Here is a 24,069-nt window from a genome sequence, read left to right as displayed (position 1 = left end):
CTTAACCCTGAGCTCAAATGTTTTCCTTATAGCGAAATGATTTTCCATCTACTCCAATCAGAATCAATAAAGATCTGCCTTAGCAGTCCAAATTCGAAATACATTGCTACCTTGCTATGCTACACGTGTTCATAAATGTGATAGACATACTAACCAGAAGTTTCTAATGAGATTGTAGCTCTACTGGTTTGTATTTTCATATTAAAGGAAGAAAATGTTTTACCTAGACTTGAAACACTTACTTTTTAGATTTATATTTATTGTTTTATGTATTTTCCTTTTTCTAAATCGTACCAAGTTCTGTTGAAATAAAAAAAAAAACAATTGAAAAAACATTTGAAAGATTTACAATACTCTTTTAAGTAGCTATGGAAACACTGATTTTTTCATATACCACACTTGTGACGTCAAATGGGTTTTGCGTAATGAAGTAAAATAATATAGATTCATTTATAAAAAAATAAAAATTATAAAAATTTATAACTATGTGTAAAACAAGTGACAAAAAAATCTCCAATGATTTAAAGTTGGATATGATTTTTGTGCCACTCGTTTTGTGTTTTTACCCCAAAGGAAAAAAAAAACAAAAACAAAATCATATACAAGGACCAAATATGGGAGATTCTATCTATCTATCTATCTTTATATATATATATATATATATATATATATATATATATATATATATATATATATATATATATATATATATATATATATATATATATATATATATAAAGAGAGAGAGTTTTGCAAACAGAAAACAGACAAACAGACTTAAGGAGGAGAAGGACACATGGTCACATGATTCTGTTTAACTACGTCATAGTCTCCGTTTATATAAGTGCAAAACGTGTAAAGCATCAGTTCTTGTATAAATTTTTGACAATGTTTTAACTTTAATTACCATCTTATTTAAAAAAAGTAAAAAATTTCAACATTCTGGCAAACATTACCAAATTATGAAAAAGATTGATCCACTCCTCTTTTTCCTAAACTGCGCGTCCAACAAGTCGGTGACGTCATACACGATCTGTTAGTACGGCAAGATCATACTCGGTGAACACAGGGGCGGTATTATTATGTAAAAACAGGTCATAATCAGTATATGATGAAATATTTTGAGAAACGGGGAACACAAAAATTATTTTTGCATGGCTGATGACGGAAATCTTATGTAGGTATATCTTATTTCGCTTATTTAACTTACGTGTGACGTCACAGTTGGTTTTTCCCGTACTCGAGAAATGTAACTTGACACGTTTTTTGTCATGCTTATGTCCTCTTTAACGATGTCCTGTGAAATATTGAGGTCAGCTTCATCATTCGAAATTTTTACAGTTAATCAATAATTTGAAGGATTTGCATTTCAGCGTAAATAAAAAAATATTGAATGATAGAATTTTTGTAAATTACGTTTTTGTTGTTTAAGTTGTCTTAAAAAGTGCGTAATTTTACATATCCAGATGCAGTGTGATAGACAAAACTTGCTTTTTCGAATTTTCAATCTATTTATACTCTGTATTATTTTAAAAGATACATGTCCACTGTAATATATTTTTTTATGCTTAAAAAATCCCATTATGGACAGAGTGATGAGTCCGGAAACATGGAGAATTAAAACTCCACTTAGATACTGTAGGGCACAGTATTTGTCAATCAATATCTCCATAATAAGGTAAGAAACCTAATGATATAACTGCTTTAAAATATATGGGACATACTTAATTAGAAATATACAAAATATTAAAAAAATTGAATGACAAGTATTTTTTCAGCTCAAGGTCCTTCTCCTCCTTAATATAAAATACATAGTGATCATAAACCGTAGAGATATCTATTTCAAAATTTACATTTGAAAAAAAAAACATGATTTTTCGATCGTATACATATACATATATAACATATACATTTAAAAAAATCATTTTGATTTAATAGACGATCAAGAACGATACTTACTGTTTCAATATTCAGATCAATTCTGTTTGCTAAACATTACTTTTTCAACTGATATCTACTCGCGTTGTTTCATGCCCTGAATATTAAGGGCAAATATACAAGTACATGTACTAGTATTAAACAATAGGCAATACAAGAAATATTATTTAAAATTTTAATCCTCTCTTTAGGATTTTTATACTATTTAACTTGAAGAAATTAATTCAAAATTTTATTTAAATCAAGATGAACTTTTTCTTAAACTCACCTAGTACATTTTCCTGGCACAAGGCAACAGGAAATTTAAGACTGAATTTTAAGTACCTTCCTACATGTACAACACAGAGCATGTTACATTCATTTAAAACTAAAAACATATATTATTCAGCTATGTAAATTACATACATGTGTTGCACTGTGAACCTTTCCAACCCGCATCACAACTGCCAGTACAATTTCCTTCTTGACGATCACACTTGCAATGTCCGCAGATGAGTGTGCAGTTTTCCCCATAACGTCCATTAACACAATCTATACAATAAGAATTCAAAGAACAACATAAATAATAATCTAATATACGTATCTATTATATGTAATAATAAACAATAGATGTATACAAGTACATAAAACATATCTACAATGGCACCGATTCTTAAACGTCCTGCTACAAAGTATCAAAAAATTTAATTAATCAATTAATCAAATATCTCAGTGCAGGAAAGAATTTTGAACACTTTGTCCACACGTCCTATAATAACATAACAAACATGCATGGATGAAATTAAAAAAATGGCAGGACACATAATTGTCATCCTGCACTAAAACATCAGGCTATGCAAATAAATTTTTATAGCGTAGCATGACAGACAGACAGACAGCTAGACAGACGGATAGACGACGGACACCTAAGCTAAAAACTACAATTTCTTTTAAATATATATATCAGAAAGTCTTTCAGAATGTAGTAATATTTTCTTTTTTTCCCAAATGAAGTTCTAATAAAAATTCTGAAACTTTTTTATGCGTTTGTCAACTTATTGTCACTTCGGAAATTTTAACCTGAATGTATATATAATATGACAATATAATTGAAAAAAGGTTAATGCAAGTTAAATTTTTCAAAAAAATTTCAAATTTGTCGGTCATTTTTGAATTCACACATTCAGCGCACTATGAGAGGATGCCAAGCCCTATTGTTTTTACAGCAATAAACAAAGCAATATACTACATGTATCATAATGTATAGTGAACACACTCGCTGGCGACATTGAATTGAAGAAGCCCATGGGCCACATCGGTCATCTGAATACTTTAGCAAGTAAAAAAGCAGAAATCAGTTTAGTATTTAAAAGTTTAAATATGCAAGTGGTCGGGGGGGGGGGGGGATTTGAACAAACTTGAATGTACAGTCCTGAGGATGCTTCTGAATTAATATGACTAATAAATGCTTTGCTTTCTTGAGAAGAAATTTTTTATTGATATATCCTTTATATTCCTTTGTATAACTATGATTCCCTACCATGGCCTGTGACGGTACATATTGTCGTTTTGTACATATTGTCGTCCATCGGTTTATATTGTCGCCGGCTGAAATGTTACACATGTACATATTGTCGCTGGCGACATTATGTGCCCCACATTCACTGCACATTTTGTCGCCCCAGGGAAACTGTTGCTGAAAGATTTCTTTTGTTGTTTTTTGGTAGTTTGTGAATGCAATAGGTGTTAGAATCACACTGACGTGTCACGTATGCTATTTCATGCAGCGTGATTGTGACGGTACATTTTGTCGTTCTGTTCATATTGTCGCTAGTAACAATGTGTACCTACCCTCAGTGCGCATATTGTCGTCCATCATTGTCGCATGACAATGCACAGCAATGCCCCATATAAATATGACTAATTATTGTTTTGTTGTTTTTGAGAAGATGAGTTTTAAGAATTTTCCCCATATATTTCTATTGTCAAGGAGTGAATTTAAGTATTTTACTTCTACTCTGATGGTTCAGCATCTGTGTTATATTTATCAATTTGAGATCTCTCCCCCTCCTGTCCCACGGTATCAATGACAGCATTTTAAGTTTTACATTCAGCGTAGAGATAAAAGGTTAAACGTTTCCTGTCTTGAGAAGTCGGCCTAAATAAATGTCAACCATCTTTCTTTTGATGTTACAATTTCAGTTTTATTCCATTTCATTGGCTATCTTTAAAAATGAGGAAGGAGTTTGGGGGAAAGAGATGAAATTTGTGTCTGTAAGTTTAAAGTCTTAGAGTAGAGTTTTAGCGAGTTAAATGTAACATTTTGGAATTCATGAATAAAGAACAGTTAACATGTAGTGACGAGTGTTTTCTTGGAAAGCTTAATCATATCGTCACACTATGTAAAACTTTGATCGCCCTTTGTAACTACACCCTAGGCCCAGTTTGTTTTGAAGATGCTTGAATCTACGCTACCTGAGGATGCTTCCATATAAACATCACTAATCACGGGCCTACTGCTGTTCCTCAGTGGTGGATCCAGAAATTTCAGATCGGAAGGGAGGGGGGTCAGAATTTTTTTTGACAATCAAACAAAAAAGTCATTTTGTATGTAAACGTGTGTTACTGTATATGTTAAGTAAACCATTTAATTATGAAATTTTACCTGTGGACTAAATTGATAGTTAAAGAAACACAATTTACGAAAGCAATATATATATATATATATATATATATATATATATATATATATATATATATATATATATATATATATATATATATATATATATATATATATCAAACCACCGGTGGGGCGGGGGAGGGGGGGGGGCGTTGCTAAATGTCTGGTTTGATTCTGAGAAAATTTATAAAATTTTCTGTATATATTCCTATGTAAAACTTTAATCGCGCATTGTGGCCCACACCTATCCCTGGGATCATGATTTGAACAAAATTGATCAAGCTTCTGTTTCTTTGTTGTTATTATGTCCATCTCGAAAATTTTTCATTCGTATGTAGAAGACATCACCTACCGGTGGAGGGCTGCAAATTTTGACCTATATTTCGCACTCGGGGATCATTGAGCAGTGAGGGATCTTTTTCGTGCCAGCACCTCAAAATTGAACGTACGCTATGTAATGAAGCTTTCTCATAAGTATTATCTCTTTTGACCCAGTAGTTCTTGAAAAAAAAAGATTTTGAATGATTTTTTTTTCTAAATATTCTATGAAAAACTTTGATCACCTTTTGTAGCCATACCCTTCCCCCGAGGGACATGATTTGAATAAAACTGAATCTACACTTCATAATGAAGCTTTCAGATAATTTTCAACTTTTCTGACACAGTGGTTCTTGAGAAGATTTTTAAAAGATGTCACTGAATTTTCACTAATTCTTAACTACTTCCCTTGAAAGAGCGCATTGCCCTTCATTTGAACAAACTTGAATCCCCTTTATCCACGGATGCTTTGTGGCAAGTTTGGTTGAAATTGATCCAGTAGTTCTTGAGAAAAAGCGGAAATTGTGAAAAGTTTACAGACAGAGGGACGGTTAGACAAAATGTGATCAGAAAAAATCATTTGAACTTCCAGTTCAGGTGATCTAAAAATGTCAACCCCAACACCAATTACATCGACACATGATTGTATTTAAGAATAACGCAAAAAATAATCTCCAAAATAATCATTACTACTCATCAAAAAAACTAATACATGTATTCAATCTCCAAGTATATATTACAAGAAAAATATCAGATATCTCAAGAATTACGGTATCTTGACATATCATAGTGATGTACATCAATCCTGGACAGAATTTTCTGACCAAAAAGTTTTCTCTCTACAGTATTGCGAGTAATGCTGTCTGTCTCCCTCCGTGTGTGTGTGTGTTTGTCAATCTCTCTTTCCTTTCTCAAGTAAATATTAGTCAAAACAATAGATCGACGACAATATGTGCCCACCTTGACTGTACATATTGTCGCCGACGACAATATGTGCTGTTAGTGCTTGACTGCACATTTTTCCTCCATTATGCAGGGGAAAAATAAGGCTTGTCTCGGCACAAATTGTCGCCGGCGACAATATGTATCGATGGACGACAATATGTGCAGTGAGGGTATGTACATATTGTCGCCGACAACAATATGTACAAAACGACAATATGTACCGTCACATGGCCCCTCTATACTCCTGGTGGAAAGGGGGGGGGGGGGCATGATTTGAACAAAATTCAATCTACATTACCTGAGGATGCCTCTATATTATTATGACCAATCATGGCTTTGCTGTTGATTTTTAAAGATTTTTTTTCCCTATGTATTTCTATGTAAAACTTTGATCACCATTTGTTGCCCCATCCCAGCTCCTGGGGGTCATGATTTGAACAAACTTGATTTTACGCTACTGAGGATGCTTCCATATAAATATGACTAATCATGGATGGCTTTGCTTTTCTTGAGAAGAAATTTAGAAGATTTTTCCTATGTATTCTTATATAAAACTTTCATCCCCATCCAAACTCCTGGGGGTCATGATTTGAACAAACTTGATTCTACACTACTAAGGATGTTTCCATATAAATATGACTTATCATGGCTTTGCTGTTCTTGAGAAGAAATTTTTTAAAGATTCTCCCATGTATTCTAAAATAAAACTTTGATCGCCCATTGTGGCCCCACCCAACCCCCGGGGATCATGGTTTTAAGAAATATGATTCTACACTACATGAGGATGCTTGCATATAAATATGACCAATCATGGCTTTCCTGTAGTTGAGAAGAAGATTTTTAAAGATTTTTCCTACGTATTCCTTTGTAGAACTTGCCCATTGTGGCCCCACCCTACCCCTGGGGTCGATATTTTGAACAAACTTGAATTTACACTCCTAAGTCTACTTGAGGATGATTCCATATAAGTTTCATATTTTCTAGCACAGTTGTTCTTGTGAAGAAGATTTTTTAAAAGATACCATTAATTTTTCACAAATTCTTAATTATCTCCCCTTGGAATAAGGTGTGGCCCATCATTTGAAGAAATATGAATCCCTTTTACCTAAGGATACTTTGTGGCAAGTTTGGTTGAAATTAGCCCACTGGTTCTTGAGAAGAAGTCAAAAATGTGAAAAGTTAACAGATAGACGAACAGACGAACGGACGCCGGACAAAATGTGATCAGAAAAACTCAATTGAGCCTTCGGCTCAGGTGAGCTAAAAAACCTATGGAGACCTAGTCCACAGCAATTGCGAGGTAAACAAAATGAATGGCGGACTCATTCTCAAAACCTTACGTAACCTGTTCTTTATTATAATGTACAAAAATTTGTGTGAATTTTGTACAAAGAAATGAATGCTAGAAATCTCTGTTAACTCATTTGAACACATCATTGTCAAAGCATATTCCCTGGTACTACCCCTTACAAAAACTATAGTATCAAAGTTTTCACTATAGAAAATCAAAGTTTTTACTATAACAAATCAAAGTATTTTTACTATGGATTTCAGGTTGTTATTTTTTATGTTCTCTAATTCATACAAGCACAATTTTTACATTAAATTGAACTATTACCTTATATTCGCATGTTATTTCCAAATTTTACATCACTGTTATCGAATTTAAGAAGTTTTAAGCTTTGAAATCTCAAAAAAAAAATCTCTAAAGTTTTACAATAAATCAAAGTATCAAAGTTTTTACTTTTTACTTGTTAGGATAATGTTTTCTTGTCAAACTTCGTAATACGAGAATGTTTTAATCAGTCATTGCTCAATGAAACCAAGTTGTTCAATTCTTGGAACAAAAATTATTTTAACTTATCTATTTTATGTAACAAAGTACGGGTTGAAGGGTGGGTGTGAATGTGGCAAAGAAAAGCCTTCGAGTGCTTAAATTGAATATCTGTCCTCCTGGTATTCAACCTTTATATATTGACCAATAGCTACAGCCACTTTTAATACCTTAAATCATTAATTTTAAAAGGGCCAAAATTTAGGGAACCCCGATCTTTCAACTTGCGTCATAATTTCATAAATAGTGTTATGGATTTTGTGGAAGATTACACCAGACGGTGGGCCAGACATGGAAAAGAAGACCTTGACATGTTGTCAGAATTGATTAAATATACATGTATCCTATATATATTAAAATCTCGCATTAAGCTATTGAGGGGCAAAATGAAAACCAACTATCCTTCTGTGTTCAATAATTCAGAAGTGAAAAAAGAATTAGATTACACAATCAGTATGTAATGGCCCCTGCTTACAAAGCAGGTAACAGCATTGTCTTTGTTTGTTAGGCTCATTATTTAAATTGTATTTTAGAGGAACTTTCATTCTACAAGACTTAGTGGTAATCCAACTTATACCCATAGTTCCCTTTCTAAGGAGGACATTCTTCAAAATCATATGTCACTTTTGAATATATTTAATATTTCCAACAACTAACATTATTTTGAATTACCATATCTATATTGGATTCCGAAACTTCATAAAAATCCTTATAGACAAAGATACATAGCGGGGTCCAGTAAATGTTCTACCAAGCCTCTTTCTTTACTCCTCATTCAAATAATAACAATAGTGAAGGAGAAACTTTAGGAGCGCTGTGCAACAATATATTCGAGAAGTAGTGTAAATCAGATGTGGATACTTAAAAATTCTAAGGAACTTTTGGAAAATTTGAAATGACAAAACTTTACCAAAATCAACAACATAAAAAACTTACGACTTTTCAACTTTATATACAACCATTCCCCGCGATAAATTAAGTCCAGGCTTTTTGATATCAATGAGAGCTGCTTTTTCAATAAAAATGGAACTCGTAAATGTACTTACCTTGTCATTGGTTATTCGCTAAATTATTTTATTAAAAACATTCTGATTGTACACACAAGTACTATGAAGTTGATATTAAAAAGATGCTTGAGTTTCTGATCTGATTGACAATATCTACATGTATGTGGTTTTTGGAGACCAGGTCTTCCAGTAATCTATTGGTATTCCCATGGGTACCAATTGTGCCCCGTTATTAGCAGACCTATTTTTGTATTCATATGTATTCATATGAAGCAGAATTTGTTCAAAATCGTATACGTGAAAAGAAGAAAACACTTGTTGTGGCCTTCAACTCGACATTTAGATATACATTGATGTATTGTCAATTAACAATGGCTATTTCCATTTTTATGTCGATACGATATATCCTGGTGAGCTTGATATAAAAGATACCACATAGTCTGACACATCTGTTCATATTTGGATATTTTACTAGAAAAAGACGCTTATGGTAATCTAACACCCAAGCTTTATGATAAACGTGTTGACTTTAACTTTTCAATCGTCAACTTCCCTTAATGTAATGTACCTTCAGCACCTACATACGGGGTTTACACGCCTCAGTTGATTCGATACACAAGAGCATGATCTACGTTTGAACAATTTCTAAAACGAGATAAGCTATTGACAAACAAGTTGATGAAACAAGAATATCAGAGTCTCGTTTAAATTCGTCATTTCGTAAGTTTTATGGTCGATACAATGACCTTGTCAGCAAATACAATTTATCATTAAGTCAAATGCTGACTGTCGTTTTTCATACTAGTTGTTAGGCCATTATTTACACACTGAATTGTCGATAGATTTTCCCGTTATTTCTCGATCATGACAAGGAGCACAAGGCGGGTGTGACCGGTCGGCAGGGGATTCCCACTCCTTCATGGCACCTGATCCCACCTCTGATGTTTTAGAGCTCCGTGTTTGCTCTGCTCCAAAATTTGTATTGTTTAATGGACTTTTGAGCTTGAATACTGTCGTTATCTGCATATATTTCATTATAAACAATAACAGATAGAATGGAGCTCGGTTTGTGCATGCCCCTGCAACTTTTCCTTGGTCCATAAGTCTGGTGTTACACAAATTTCCTGGATGAAAACATAGTTAGGAGGACTTCAAAAGTATATCTGGACAAAAATGATTTCAGTATAATTTTGCTTTATGAATTTTTTTACCTTGTCTACAGTCTGGTGCTGCGAAATTTGGATCTGCACAGCCATCCCCATCACAAGTACCCATTTCTACGTCACAAGAGTCTTTGTTCATACAATGGTTGCATGTTTCGGTGCAATTTTCACCCCATCTTCCCACACTGCAACCTAGAGTATTAGAAAAATCATAGTTTTATAAATTTTTTAAAATAAATATTGGCAAATGCTTCAGCAGAGGTCATTGATAAACTCTCTGACGAGACTGTAGTTCTACCGGTTTGTACTTAACAGAGAAAAATTTAAAAAAAAAGAAGCACTTTGACTTTGCGAGAGCAGTAAACATAATAAAAATCCTTGGTTAAGATTTATTGCAAACAAACAAACTGTAGAAGGAGTAGTGTTTGAAAGCTTTTCACAGAAATAAAAAAAACTATCAAGAGAATTATGTATCTCAGTGTAGTCTACTTGCATGCAAATCTATATATTAAAATCAGACCAAAACTGAAGGAGAAACGCGGTTTTGAAAGTATTTCAAGGATATTTCAATTTTTACATGTAGTAACTATGGCGACGATATTCCTCGATATCAAAAAGCGTTACTGAGAATTTCGTATCTTAGTGTAGTCTATGTTCTCTTTGTTGAGAACAATATCACAAAACCTTGATACTGTGAAGATGCTGTGCCATTTAAGCATTGAATCATTATTTTTTGAAAGATATAGTCTCATAAATGCCTCGGTGTGTGCAAACAAATTGTGTAACACGCGTTAGCGGCCACTTGAAATCAACGGCCACTTTTAATTCCCCCCGACGATTTTTTAATATATATTTTAACTGGAATAAACGGCCTCCTGTGTAAGGAGGCAGCGGCAATTCAAATCTTCAACGCTATTTACACTGTAATAGGCGGTCATTTCGTCCATTGCTGCGATCATATCATGTTTTTGAAACATACTCGCATGGATAATTATATATACTTGTTGGTCTACCTTAACTAGATTCGCCGAACTCTGTTTTCAATGTATTTCATTCAATATTGATTGTGTTAAGGTATACCTTTACTCAGACTGAAAAAAAATTCCACTGATAGGAGGGACAAACCAACATATGTACATTAAAGAACCCAAATAGTAGTGTCATCTTCCACTTTGAAATATCTAGGTCAATGACCTACATGTACTTTTTGCTATTTGGCCTCCAAAGATTTCCCGGAAAATCCCTCCAAATTCTACCCTATGGCCATTTTTTCTTTTCAAGCAAAATATGAGTAGCATCAGAAATCTTTTGGCATATAAAATGTATTTTAATATAGTAGCTGGTGCTAAATACCAAATAATTTTCAGATTTGGGTCAACCAATTAAAAATTAATAAAGTACGAATTCCCACTAATATTTTCATCATTCCGGATTAGACAACATTTTAAATAATTGAAATTACCGAAAAGGACTTTAGGTTTACTAGGTGTAAAATACCTATTTCGTGGTGATGGTGGTGGGGTCCACGTTTTCTAGGGGGGTCCAAAGTCATTTTTTTTTTTTTGCTTTAGTATATACTTTTAATGACTTTGCAAATTCCAGGGGGAGTTCCTGTACCCCCCCCCCCTCTAGATCCGCGCATGTACCTGTAAGCTACTCTCAACAAATTCAATCCATTCAAAAATTTTACATATATGTATTACGTAACTATATTTAAACAGAGAATATTAACGCAAGAATACGGTGCCGCTTTTCTTCCAATAGACAAAGATTGCGCTTAAATACGTTACAGCTGTTCTTACTACTTTTTATAAGCGCACTGAAAGGTAATATAAGGGTGAATTAAAAAAAAATGACTGACAAACTGAATTTTTTTGGCAAAATTCAACTACTTATAACATATTTTTCACTTATATCATCATATTGCAAATGCATTCTAGTTTAAAATCCTGAAGTGGCAATAGAATAGACAATTGGATTAAAAAGTTTCAGAATTTTTATTAGTAAAATTTCTTTTGAAAAAAGAAAATATCATTACACCTTAAAAGACTTTCTAAAATACATAATCACAAGAAATTATAGTTTTTTATGCTTCAAAATGGTAAAAGGTGTATAAATGAATAAATCTAGACCTTAAATGAGTATCTTCTCTTGTACATGTGACAAAAAATTGGCTTTTTGATTGTTATTTTAGATTATTTTTTCAATTCTGGTTTGAAAAGTTTTAATATGAAAAAAATATGAAGCAATAAAATTCCCCAAGATTCATTTTTTTGTCCGTTCAAGTCAATTCTTTAAATCTAAGCCAAAAAAGAATTGTTATATACGAGTTCTCGTACAAAAAATACTAAATTTTGAAGTGACCCTATGTCACATTATTGTGTTGCACTCCTGACATCTGATACATGTATGTATTTTATTTAACATTGTTTTACAAATGATAACACACAATAACCCATTCTTTCTTTGTAAATCAATTTGTCGTGTTGATATTTTTCATCGTTTACAGCAGGTGTTTCATATTTTGAAGACCTTAAAACATGATTATTTGCAAAGTGTAATATATATAAATTGTATTTAAAATATATGTGAAATGATGAAAACTATTCCCTGAATTGACTGTAAAATTTCTGTAATTTGTTGATAGACATAGTGTTTTGAACATCAAATAGTATCAAGCAGTTTTTTTTCAACTTATTTTTTAGTAAAGATAGTTAAAAAGCATCGGTAATTATGAACCAGTTTTGTTGCACTCCTGACTGCAGTAAAGTTTAAAATTAAAACCATAGAACACAAAAATTCATAAAGTGTTGGCAACATCAAGTGGTAATGAAATTGTGCAATACTTATAGTCCGATACTTCATAATTAAAACAGATGAAAGTATTTGAAATTCGCATTTTATCTGGAATTATACCCCATTTTATGCCAAAAAACTAGTTTAAATGTATATTTAGAAGATAAAATATATTTTAAAGCATATTTTCCTTTAGAAGACAATCACAGTAACCCACCAGAAAAATTCTACTCATTTTTTCTTTATTTTTATTCTTATTGGATGATTTATAATTTTAACATATTTGTTGCACTCCTGACCAAAAGCATTGGGGCCTTTAAAGTAGAACTGTGAAGTGAAAGTTACACAAGAACTTGTTCTGTTGTTTCAGTGAAGTTGAGGAGGAATTACTTGAATTTTATGACAATGTTTTAGTGTGTTTATTTTTAACGTTCATTAAAAAAATCACAAAAAAAGATAAAAACACATCTGAATGGATAAAATTGAAAACGGAAGGATTTTAATAATAAAACTGTCAATAATTTAGCATTAAATTATACAAAAGATCATTATTAATTAATGAATACTTCTAAGCATTTTCTAATAGTTTTTTCATGCTTGGGAGCAAAACATCAAATGTTGCACTCCTGACATTTTTGGGTATGCACATATACTTGACTCTCATTAATGCTGTTTGTGATTTAAATAATATTTTTAAGTTTTAAAATGTATATCAGTTATTATTTTACACTTCCAAAATTCTTTTTTATCTTAATTTTCTATCAGAATTTTACAATTGATGTTTTTTTGGCAACACTACATTTTTTCTGTTGCACTCCTGACATGGTATAAATTTTTTTAAACCTCAGCCATGACCACAACTTGATTAAACAAAAGTTATGACAGTCCACATTTAAAGCTCAATACTTTGAATATTATCAGGAAAGTCTTTATTTTCAACATGAAGGATTATTTTTTATTTCACAGATCTCCACAAAATATTGAAACTTCAAAATGTCACAAAAAGGTGTTGCACTCCTGACAATTTTAGCATCATTTTTGGGCATAACTTTTTTGTTACATGTAATTGAGATATCAACGAGATATTTGGCAGGTATTTAGACACTATCTAAAGACATATGCTGAGACATAGGAATCTATTTTCATTGCCTGTATTTTTAGTGTGGGTTGATAAATATGCGTTTGGTCCTTTTTTTTTTTAAATTCACCCTTAAACAATAGTTGACTTGTGACTAATTTGAATACGTAAGGGCCGTTTTCACGACGTCACATATCTACCGGTTCACTGTTTAACGTAATCGTTATGAAAAGAAAATCTTTCTACTCTACTACAACCGTGCCGTATTAATGCGTCAGAGTATTATATTAGCATCTTCTGTTTCTGTCTCGTTGAAGCCGAAAATATGAAATTTGGAGGTGAAATCTAAAAAAAATCACTATAATTGAGTTCATTTTTAATTCCAAAAACATTTAAACTTGGAAATTTGAAGAAATTATTTGCTGACTTCTGGCTCTCCGCGCTCTCATATTTCATCTAACGTGTAAGAACAGAAGAAATTTGGAATGAAATCTGTACATACGTCAAGCAAAGAACAAAGTACGTTATTGACCATATTTGGCCGAGAAATTTAACGATTTTACAACTACGATATTTTGTGTTTATCTTCGATGTATTACACCTCTATTTACAATTGGACCAAAGCTAATATTTACTAGAATGAAAATGACGTAATAAGTCATTATGACGTCACAAAACCACGCCAAACACCAACTGCTTGGCAAAATCCCTTAGTTTTTGATGTAAATTCAAGACATTTTAATTAAATTAAACATTTTCCCACGCATTAACCACTTTTATATTTCGTATATAAAATTATTAGTTTAAAACCTCTTATCATTATCAAATTCGTGTTGGTTATTGTGTGGGAACAGTATGAATTTTTTTAAAAACAATTAGCCCGGAAATAGATATGCAACATAAGAGTCATTTACGCAATATTTACGTTGGGGACCAGTGTTGAACAACTGCATGTTGATGTAAATAAATTGAACTTGATGTAAGGGCAGAGAACATTTATAAAGGGTGAAATCCAAATCTGCAAATAAGGTAAGAATTAAGATGATGTCTGTGGTATATTTTAGTTGTATATATTTTAAAGAAACGAATTGAAAATCGAGAATGAACCATGCCCGTGTCGGGAATTTCACGGTAGGTCTAAGTGCATTATGTAAAGCGTTATACATTCCTCCATGTATTGAAAAGTGGGAGGGTATATAGTGATCGGGATGTCCGTCCGTCTGTCCGTCCGTCTAGCTGTACGTCCATTACGCTTTGGGGTACTCATCTCTTATGCACAACTCCTCTTATACCACTGAATGAAATTTAATGAGACTTTCACAGAATCTTTGTTACAAAGTGCCATTGTGCACCTCCTATTTTACTTTTTGATCGAACACATTATTTGGATTTCTCAGAGCAAAACATGGACACTGCCATTCGATCTTTCTATTATTTTGAAGGGTACCCATCTCTTATCCGCAACTCCTTCTATACCACTGAATAAAATTTAATGATACTTTCACAGAATCTTTATTATATAGTGCCATTGTGCACCTCTTATTCCACTTTTTGATCTGATACTTATTTTGGGTTTCCCAGAGCAAAACATGGACTTAGCCATTATAATCATGTGGGAGGCGGGGGGTATCATTTAGTGAGCTCATTGCACACAGTACTTCTAGTTTTTTCATGTATCCGAAAGCACAAAAAATAAACAAATAAATATAAAAATTTTAAAAAAGATATATAAAATTACGGTATGTGGTAGTAATATAATACAATGACTGCATGAGGTATATAAGCAAGCAATACATATTGCATGTACGTATATATATATAAATAAATAATGATTATCACAAAAAAATGTGTTTTTTTTTTTTGTTTGTAATCAGTATCACTCTATTATCTGCAAAAATAAAAACGTAATTTAACATTATATGTACAGTCACATGAATAATATAAATATATGGACTTTGTGTAGTGTGTGAAATTTCTACCGTCTGTCAAATATCTCGATTCTCATTTGTTAGGTCAAGTATATTTCACCTGTAAAAATAGTTTGTCGTTCTATGAAGTTTGTTTTACTTTGATATCAAAGTTTAAAAAATGATCATCAGACATTAAGTACATGTTGCATAATGTAGTTAAATAGTGGTGAACTACTTTAGGGGGAAATACGTTTTTGGTGGCGAGAGACGGGAAAGGGGAAGGGGGGTATAACATAAAGATTTTTTAATTAAAAGCCACACTAGTCTTTTTCGATGACCTGGTACATGTATGTATCTTTTAAAAATGTAAATATTGTACATATACTAAAGTGGCACTTAGGTCCAATGGGCCGGGTGTAATGTAAAAATGTTTCTATCATACATCTCTTATTGTATTTGGAAATATACACGTCACTATAATATAATATTTACTTACTTGTGTGACTCGCCTTACAGGCAGCTTTGCAATTATTGATAGCCACTCTTGTAAAAACAACTAATCATTTATATTAACGTCCTAATAAGTTTGCTGTAGAGATGTTATAAAAACTATTAATCGTGAAAGGCTTTTTTAAAAAATAATTTTCTGATTGAACATTCAAGACATTTACTCATTTGTTTGTTGAGAAAATTTAAGGAGCGAATATTGATTTATGATAACCAGAATTCTCGATTCGGGTTACGCTAAAATTACTTTAAAATAATTTAATCTATTTACTGAAATACGAAAAATGTCAAGTACTAGTATCTATATTGAAAACTTATCAGTCCAAAAATATGCCTTAGCTACTTTACTATTTAAATGAAACGAAAAACAAAAATAAAGCACTGAAATACAGAAGTGAAAATGTAACTGCTTTGAAGTATCATCATGATACGCACGTGCTAAGTAATTGTCATTGCCAAGTCCAGATAAATAATATTTCTAGTCATATTTTTGACAATTAAATTCCTTGAAACAAAGTGCTTCTGTATTTAAATAGTGATAATATTTTGTCGATTTTGTAGAACCTAACTCAGCAAGTTTTCCGAAGTACAGTTTTTTCATCTACTAAATAAAAACAAATATTTTCAAACATTAATTAGCAAACACATTTATATATATTCAATTCTAAAAATTATATATCACATTTTCAAATCCATTATAATTCAATTTTCTTTGTTTTCACACGTTTTACTACGTACAATTCTTAGGAAGCTATTTTTCTCTTCATTTTCCGATGAATAAATCCAGAACTACTTTTTTTTTACTTTTCTGTTGGGATTGCCTCCCTTTTATTTTTACACAGTATACCTGATATCGAGTTTTATATATGTACACCGGAAATGGTAACAAGCTTGAAAATGCTTACAAAATAAGCATAGAATCAAGTTTTTTCTGTTTAAAAACTTATTAACTTTAGTTTATTTAGTAGGTAATTTTTGAAATTTAATTCAATTTCACATTTCATTAATTCTTGTTAATTTTTTTTTCCTTTTTTATTTCCTTTTTTTTTTAAAAAATAGTTTAAATAATAAAAAAAAAACTTAAACTGTATCAAATAACGATAACTCTAAGAGAGAAAAAAAATTGCACACCGCACAGGATGTGAAATATACACTTCAATACCGAACGTCTGCTCAATGGAATCGAAAGACCAAGGAAATTTTCAAATAAAGCTGGAAATGGAGGAAAATTTAGAAAAATTAGATTTTTTAGATGGAATTGATGACGCTTTTTTTTCAAGAAGAGATGAACGATCCTTTTTCCACAAATAATGATGCTGCAGTGTCGGAAGATCCTGAAAAAATTAGTAGCTGAAATGACTAGAACCCTTGCTGAGGACAATTCCGAAAACACAATGTTATCCAAAAGATTTAAAACAGCCACGGAAGAGGAAATAAAAAAGCTATGGGATAGCCGACAATCGGATTCAACAAAACGCAACACAAAATGGGGTGTCAAAATCATACAAGGTAAATTAATATAAAATTTAGATAATAATGATCTTTTCAATCTTGACTTCAAATACATAGAGTAAACTGCCTGCATTTCATATAAAATTAGTTCCCTGAAAAATTATAGTGAATGTCAACAGTTTTCCAGCTTTTGATGTAGCGGTTTAAAAAAAAGGGGGGGGGGGGTGTACACGTTCGTTTCAACATTTGTATGATTTACAGTTCGATATACATTCTTAATTTTTTTGTGGGAAAAGTAAAAAAAACATATAGTTATTTGACTATTTTTAGCAAGGATTTATCGTTTATTTTATAGAATGGAGTTCAGAAACTTTTGGAGAGGAAATTGATTTCTCAACAATTAATCCTCTCGAGCTGAACACAAAACTGTGCAAATTTTATGCAGAGGCACAACCTAATATTACAAAATGTCCAACAGAAGGATTTAACGAATATCACAAAAATACTATGAAAAATATTAGAGCAACAATTAATAGGCACCTTAATGATTTAGGAAGATATATAAACATTGCAAAAGACAAAGAATTCAAATATGCAAATAATACTTTGGATGGAAAACTAAAACAGAATGTCAGGAGCGGACTCTCAAGACCAACTAAACATAAGGACATCATCACCCCAGAGGATTTGAGCAAAATCAGTGAATACTTGCATTCACATGATAACCCCATAATTCTGCGTTATCGCGTATGGTATGATCTCGCAATTCATTACGTTACTCGCGGACTTGAGTTTCACGAACAACTTAAACCAAATTCTTTTGAATTTCTCAGGGATGAAAACGACCGCGAATATGTTGTTCCTTCCCACGAAACAAAGCAAAAAACAATACAAGGAGGGTTGTCGAACGAAGAAGGATGTCAAGATAAAAGAATGTATGCAACAAATGAAAACAAATGCCCAGTAGCATCATTAAAATTGCTCCTAAGTAAAACAGACCCAAACACTAGCGCTTTGTTTAATCACTGCACAAAAGAAGCAATTAACAACCTAAACGAAAATATATGGTATTCAGAAACACCAGTGAAAAAATATCAATTTACAAAATTTATGAGCGACATTTCAAGAAATGCAAAATGTAAACAAAGGTATACAGCACATTGCCTGAGAGCCACTAGCATACAAGCTCTTAGTAATGCAGGGGTAGAGCTGCGTCACATAATGTTCATGAGCGGACATAAAAACGAAGGCTCCATTCGTAGCTATGCCAGGGAATGTGCAAGTAACCAAAAACTTCAAATCAGTAAAACTTTATCGAATCTGGCGTCGGCGAATGATGACAGCGCAGGACCTAGCGGCATTGATGTTATGCCACAAGCCCGTGACTTAAACATGTCAGCTACAAAAACGTACAGTCAACAAAGTACAAATGTGTCGGCAAACACAAGTTCAGGAGGATTTATTACAAATTCTGTTTTTCAGAATTGTGCTTTTAACGCTCATGTTTTGCCGAAAACAGGTGAATGATTTGTGAACAAACACGTTGCTATTAACAACGGCCAGCACTCCTCCCTGTGGATCACTCCGCGTGTTAATTTCCTGTTTATTTCGTGTTGATATCTTGTTATTCAGATTAAAATTGTCAAAAGTATACATGAATTGTATTTTAATTGAATTATAAGCATTGACTATATAAATTATTTTGTTCATCGAGAAATGAATCTAAAAAAACGAATCGCACACTTTTTTATGAAAGCCTTCGGCTTTCATAAAGTGTGCGATTCGTTTTTTAGATTCATTTCTCGATGAACAAAATAATTTATATAGTCAATCCTATAATATATTATTGAGAAATAATTGGTCAGTTATGGGGAGATAATTTGCTCTTGTTCGGAACCCGAGCGACCTACATGTAACAGCGATTTGCACCGGGGGAAAGGGGGTGTGTGTGAAAAAATACAGAAGACGGAAAATGCGGGATCTCCGCTGCCTCTACTGTTATTATATTAATGTGTTATTTACTGAATCCTTCCTTAAAGACAGATGTAACAATTGGATGCTGGGACTGATGTATATTTTTGGAATTATTTTAGTTTTGAGATATGCAAATAAATATCACATATATCCTAAAATATTCAGAAATTTACTCTTTTTGCCTTCATCCTTATAACACATTATTAAATCTTACAGTGGAAAATTAAACAGTATGCAGCTAAACTTATTAATTTTACCTGTTTTAACAAGAATTTTATTGATTATTACGTTATTTATTGAAAAAAGAAAATAATAAAGTCCACGAAAATTATTTTTTTAGGTTCTGAAATTTGTCGAAGTCCTCCAAGTATAAGTCATACTCGTGTATATAGCCTGCTGTAGGCGCAACAAGACTAGCGTACGAAGACCGCTTAATGGAAATCTTCGAAAATCCTTGTCAAAGAGATTCGTGAAAGATTTAGGTGAGAATGACGTAGTCTGTAACAAAAGCAGGCAACTCTACTACATGTACGTCTCCCTCAAACAAGAATCCAGAGTTCCAGAGTTCCATAATGTTGTAGACAAAGAAAATGCTGCCCCGCTTGAACATATAACACTATCCATTCTGTCCACTAGATATCGACATGACGCTTGTGGAATATGTGAAAAGAAGCCACGTAAACTAGTTGTCATTCCAGAACAGACTCGGCTTGAGATGTTTGTACAACTTGGTGTGTTCATGCAAGAGGGTTCCCGGTGTTGTCCTTCTCATATTTATGGCGAACATTTGACATCAGAGGCGTTGAGCTACGGAGTTTTTGAGAGAGTTAGAAAATGTACGTCATTCAGCAATGACAATATAAGGAATCTTCCTGACAGTTTAAGAAACTATGCGAAGAGAAAAGCATCCACTCGTCTGGATTCTGATAATGAGACTTCTCTTTCTGACGAGGATTATCGCAACCTGACAGGACTCACACGGACGCAGTTCGATGATCTAGTGGTTAATGTGGAGCAAATCAATACACCCAAATCCAGACGCATCCGCACTAGTGTTGCAATTTTGCTGATGAAACTGCGATGTGCTCTAGATAATAAAATGCTGGCTACCCTTTCCAATATGAAAAAAAGTGGCAGGTACGCTCTTAACGCTATAACATTGATCATTGGTGTTTTATTGTTCTTTTAATAAGATAATGATTTTTTCTTTTGAAATATTTTTTAAAAATTCATTAGGAAAAAATTCCGTGCGTTAATCTTTCTATTATTTTATCAAGGTACGCAGAGCCGTTTCCTTAGCAAGAGGCTCCCTTATGAAGGACTTTGTGCCACAAAACCTGGGTTTTGGACATATTTCTCGCGGCGAAATCATAACTAAGCATACGAGGCCCTAGCACAAGAACTGTTTTCCCCTGGTTTGACAGAGACGACCCCAGCTTTGCTAGTGTTAGACGGAACGTATATATACGAGGGGTGATCAAAAAGTTCGCGAACTAATTGAATAACTTCCTTAAAAGAAATAAAATGAGGTTTCAGAGCTTATTATTTTTTAAGTAGTCCTCTCCAATTATAATGCACATCTGCCCACTGTTCTGCCCATGCACGAATCACGTGATCAAGCGGTCACGTGACATGCTCTGTGGCGTTCTGTTCACAGAAGCTAAAAGATTTTTCCTAGTCTTATATTTCTTACCATGCAAGTTATTTTAAAAACAAGAACAGTCCATCTGTCAGAAATGGGAAAAAACTCTGCAATAAGATGGGTGGATAAGGACATCCCTTCCCAGAATTAGCATGGTGATCATCTAATTAAACCCGAGTCCTCTGTCTAGGGAGCGTCGTTTATCCAATGTGGATAAAGTATGGACGACCTCTTTTTATCATATCTCATACGTTTAAAGTCCAAAGTACACGATATTTTAGGGATTTAATAATTATATTATTGTTAAGATATTCAACTATTTTTCTAATTGTAACTTGGCGATCTTTCGTAACAAATTGCTCAACTAAGGACACATCTTTTCCCCGGCTTGCTTTTGCTGGGCAACGGAACAAACATAATTTTAACCATCTCCCTGCCTTCACTAAAACAATCAGTCCAATTAATGATTGAAGTTCTAGTAAGTTTTTGTCTTCATTAACCTTGTACAAATTATCATATTCTATTGCAAAGGAATTTCCAAGATATACGTTAAACTTTACAGCCGTGCGTTGCTCGAGTACGACTGCGTCAACCATTTTTTGTCACAAGTCACCTACATACTGACGTCATTTTCACATTGTGACGTCACAAACACTGAGCAAAACATTATATAACACCTGCTATTTATAGAATATGTGAATGACTATATGTGTGCCAAATTTCATTCTGATCTGAATTGCGGTTTTGTAAATATAGGGATAGTTTGCGAACTTTTTGATCACCCATCGTACATCCAGAAGTCTAACAATTTCAGTTTTTCCAGACGCTCTTATAGTCTACATAAACATAGACCTCTCGTTAAGCCAATGATGGTCGTCACGACATCTGGATACATTGTGTCCGTCCTCGGTCTACCCGATTCCAAAAACAACGACGCCGGTATTCTTAGCCACATGATTGAAAGAAATGCCAAAGAAATGCAGAGTTGGTTACAGGAAGGAGACACATTTATAGTCAATCGTGGCTTCAGAGACAGTGCCGACGTTAACGTTCTGGCTGACATCGGTATTCGGATGGAGATGCCAAGTTTTCTTGGGACAGGAGACCTTCCCAGTGGAACGCTCCTGATGCAGATAGTGTTGCCAAAGATTTTCCTGTTCTGTATGAAGATGAGATCCGCAATATCACATTAGAAACCTATCAGGTCAAGATGGCTAGAGCGTACACACATGAACATTTCCAAGTTGACAGTGCGTATGACATTCTTATTGCACAAGATAAACCAAACATAATTGGCGCAAAAGTCGTCACGTGTCGGCCAAAAACAATACCTTTGTTGGGGCTATTGTATTATGGTACTGTAAATGTAAATCTGGATCCCGTGTTGTCGGGTGTTGTTCACATGTTACCAGCGTACTTTGGTATCTTTCCTTTGCACGGCACCAGTCTAAACCTTTGAATGGCGTTTTAAACTGGGCGGATCACCTTGACGACGCTTCCCGTGTTGTTGATGAATCGGACAGTGGTGCAGAGAGTCCGACGGAGGAATGAATGTAGACTGCTTTTGAAGTTTTGTTATTTATATTATCTTTGATAAAATTTTCTTGGTGATAAACGTGAATTGAGTTCAAGAATTAGACAAACCATTATTGAATATTCTCTACATTTTCCTCACCTCATAATAACGTAAATAGCAAAAATATTTTATTTGTTAATATGAATAGTCTATTTTAAATGAGGAGATCATATTGAGTGAATAATTATTTTAACTGTTTAGTTGATTTGAAGAAATTTTTTTTTTACATTAAAAGAATATCTTTGCAGGGAGTACATTATTATACGGCGACATGCTTGAGAAAGAGAGAGAGAAAGAGAGCGATTGAAAATAATAGTTTTTGTTACCTTACATTCCACGCAGGAAATTTTATATTTTGCATGCTTTCAATATGAAAAAAAAAATCTTTTTCTACCCCACCCGTTTTATGAAAACTTAATCGCAAATGATTTTTTTTTTACAAAAAACTCTCCCATCGTTTATAAATATTAATGTTTGATCTTTATATGATGCAAATGAGATATAACGTCATTGACGTCGTCCAGATAAACGGACATCGGAACTAACGTCACGGTCATGAAGTACCACTTTTTAGAGTTATTTCCGATACATTCCACGTGATCAGATATTAGTGAATTGTATATCATTAGAAAGTTCAAATTCTAAACTTTATATACGATAAATCTCAATATTTTTAAGACTCGGCCAAATTCGCCCCAAAACGTACTTTGTTCTTTTCTTGTGCAACATTCCCAGAATTTCTTCGCTACCAGGGTTCCATGCGAAATTATAACAAAACATACAAAAGACCAAGGATAATTGTTTTTTTTTTACCAGAGATTCGTTTACTTTTATTTCTTTGCAGAAACCTTAAAGGAAGCAAAAAATAATTGCATCTACTCTACAACGTATTTCATTTATTATTGCACAAGACCCTGTAGTCTCGTTCAACCATAACGTTCGGCTGTCTCCGTAAATTCCGACGTCATGTGACGTCACAGTCTAGACTGTGTCTCGTGCGGTTTTAAGTTTGAAAAGGCAGTTCCATCAACGTTACAAGTGTAAGCTGTGTATAGGTTTTTGATGGTACAACTGTGCTCGCCCCAACGGTCACTCCGTAAAACATATTATTGGATACATAACACCATCGATTTGCCATATACCTAATTGTCGGGATGTACTCTTCAACTCGAAATTACCGAATTTAAGTAAAGGCCTCATTTTTTTCTACCAAAGAAATCGAAATAAAAGAAAATATCAGTGGATAGGACTTATCGGACGAGGGAAG

At 33.2% G+C, this 24,069-nt stretch overlaps 2 protein-coding genes across 4 annotated transcripts in view; both read right to left on the bottom strand.

Annotated features, from left to right (window-relative positions):
* LOC133195620 (multiple epidermal growth factor-like domains protein 10) overlaps positions 1-24,069 on the bottom strand; it is a 100,873-nt gene that overhangs the window by 55,923 nt on the left and 20,881 nt on the right. For all 3 annotated transcript variants that reach the window (XM_061331508.1, XM_061331509.1, XM_061331511.1), the window contains exons 4-5: positions 9,916-10,059; positions 2,344-2,469 (exon numbers count right to left, since the gene is read on the bottom strand). In XM_061331508.1, coding sequence (XP_061187492.1) covers positions 2,344-2,469; positions 9,916-10,059 — 270 coding nt within the window. The remainder of the gene's footprint in view (positions 1-2,343; positions 2,470-9,915; positions 10,060-24,069) is intronic.
* Positions 22,636-24,069, bottom strand: part of LOC133195621 (uncharacterized) — a 238,631-nt gene continuing 237,197 nt past the window's right edge. The window contains exon 5 of the mRNA XM_061331512.1: positions 22,636-22,656. The gene's annotated coding sequence lies outside the window, so the exon portion shown is untranslated. The remainder of the gene's footprint in view (positions 22,657-24,069) is intronic.

Source organism: Saccostrea echinata, unplaced genomic scaffold (genome assembly GCF_033153115.1).
Source record: "Saccostrea echinata isolate AGI-Se365-2 ecotype Australia unplaced genomic scaffold, CSIRO_AGI_Sech_v1 ptg000029l, whole genome shotgun sequence".
NCBI lineage: Eukaryota > Metazoa > Mollusca > Bivalvia > Ostreida > Ostreidae > Saccostrea > Saccostrea echinata.
The sequence above is the reverse complement of the archived record's forward strand: the minus strand, read 5'-3'. Positions and strand labels throughout refer to the sequence as shown.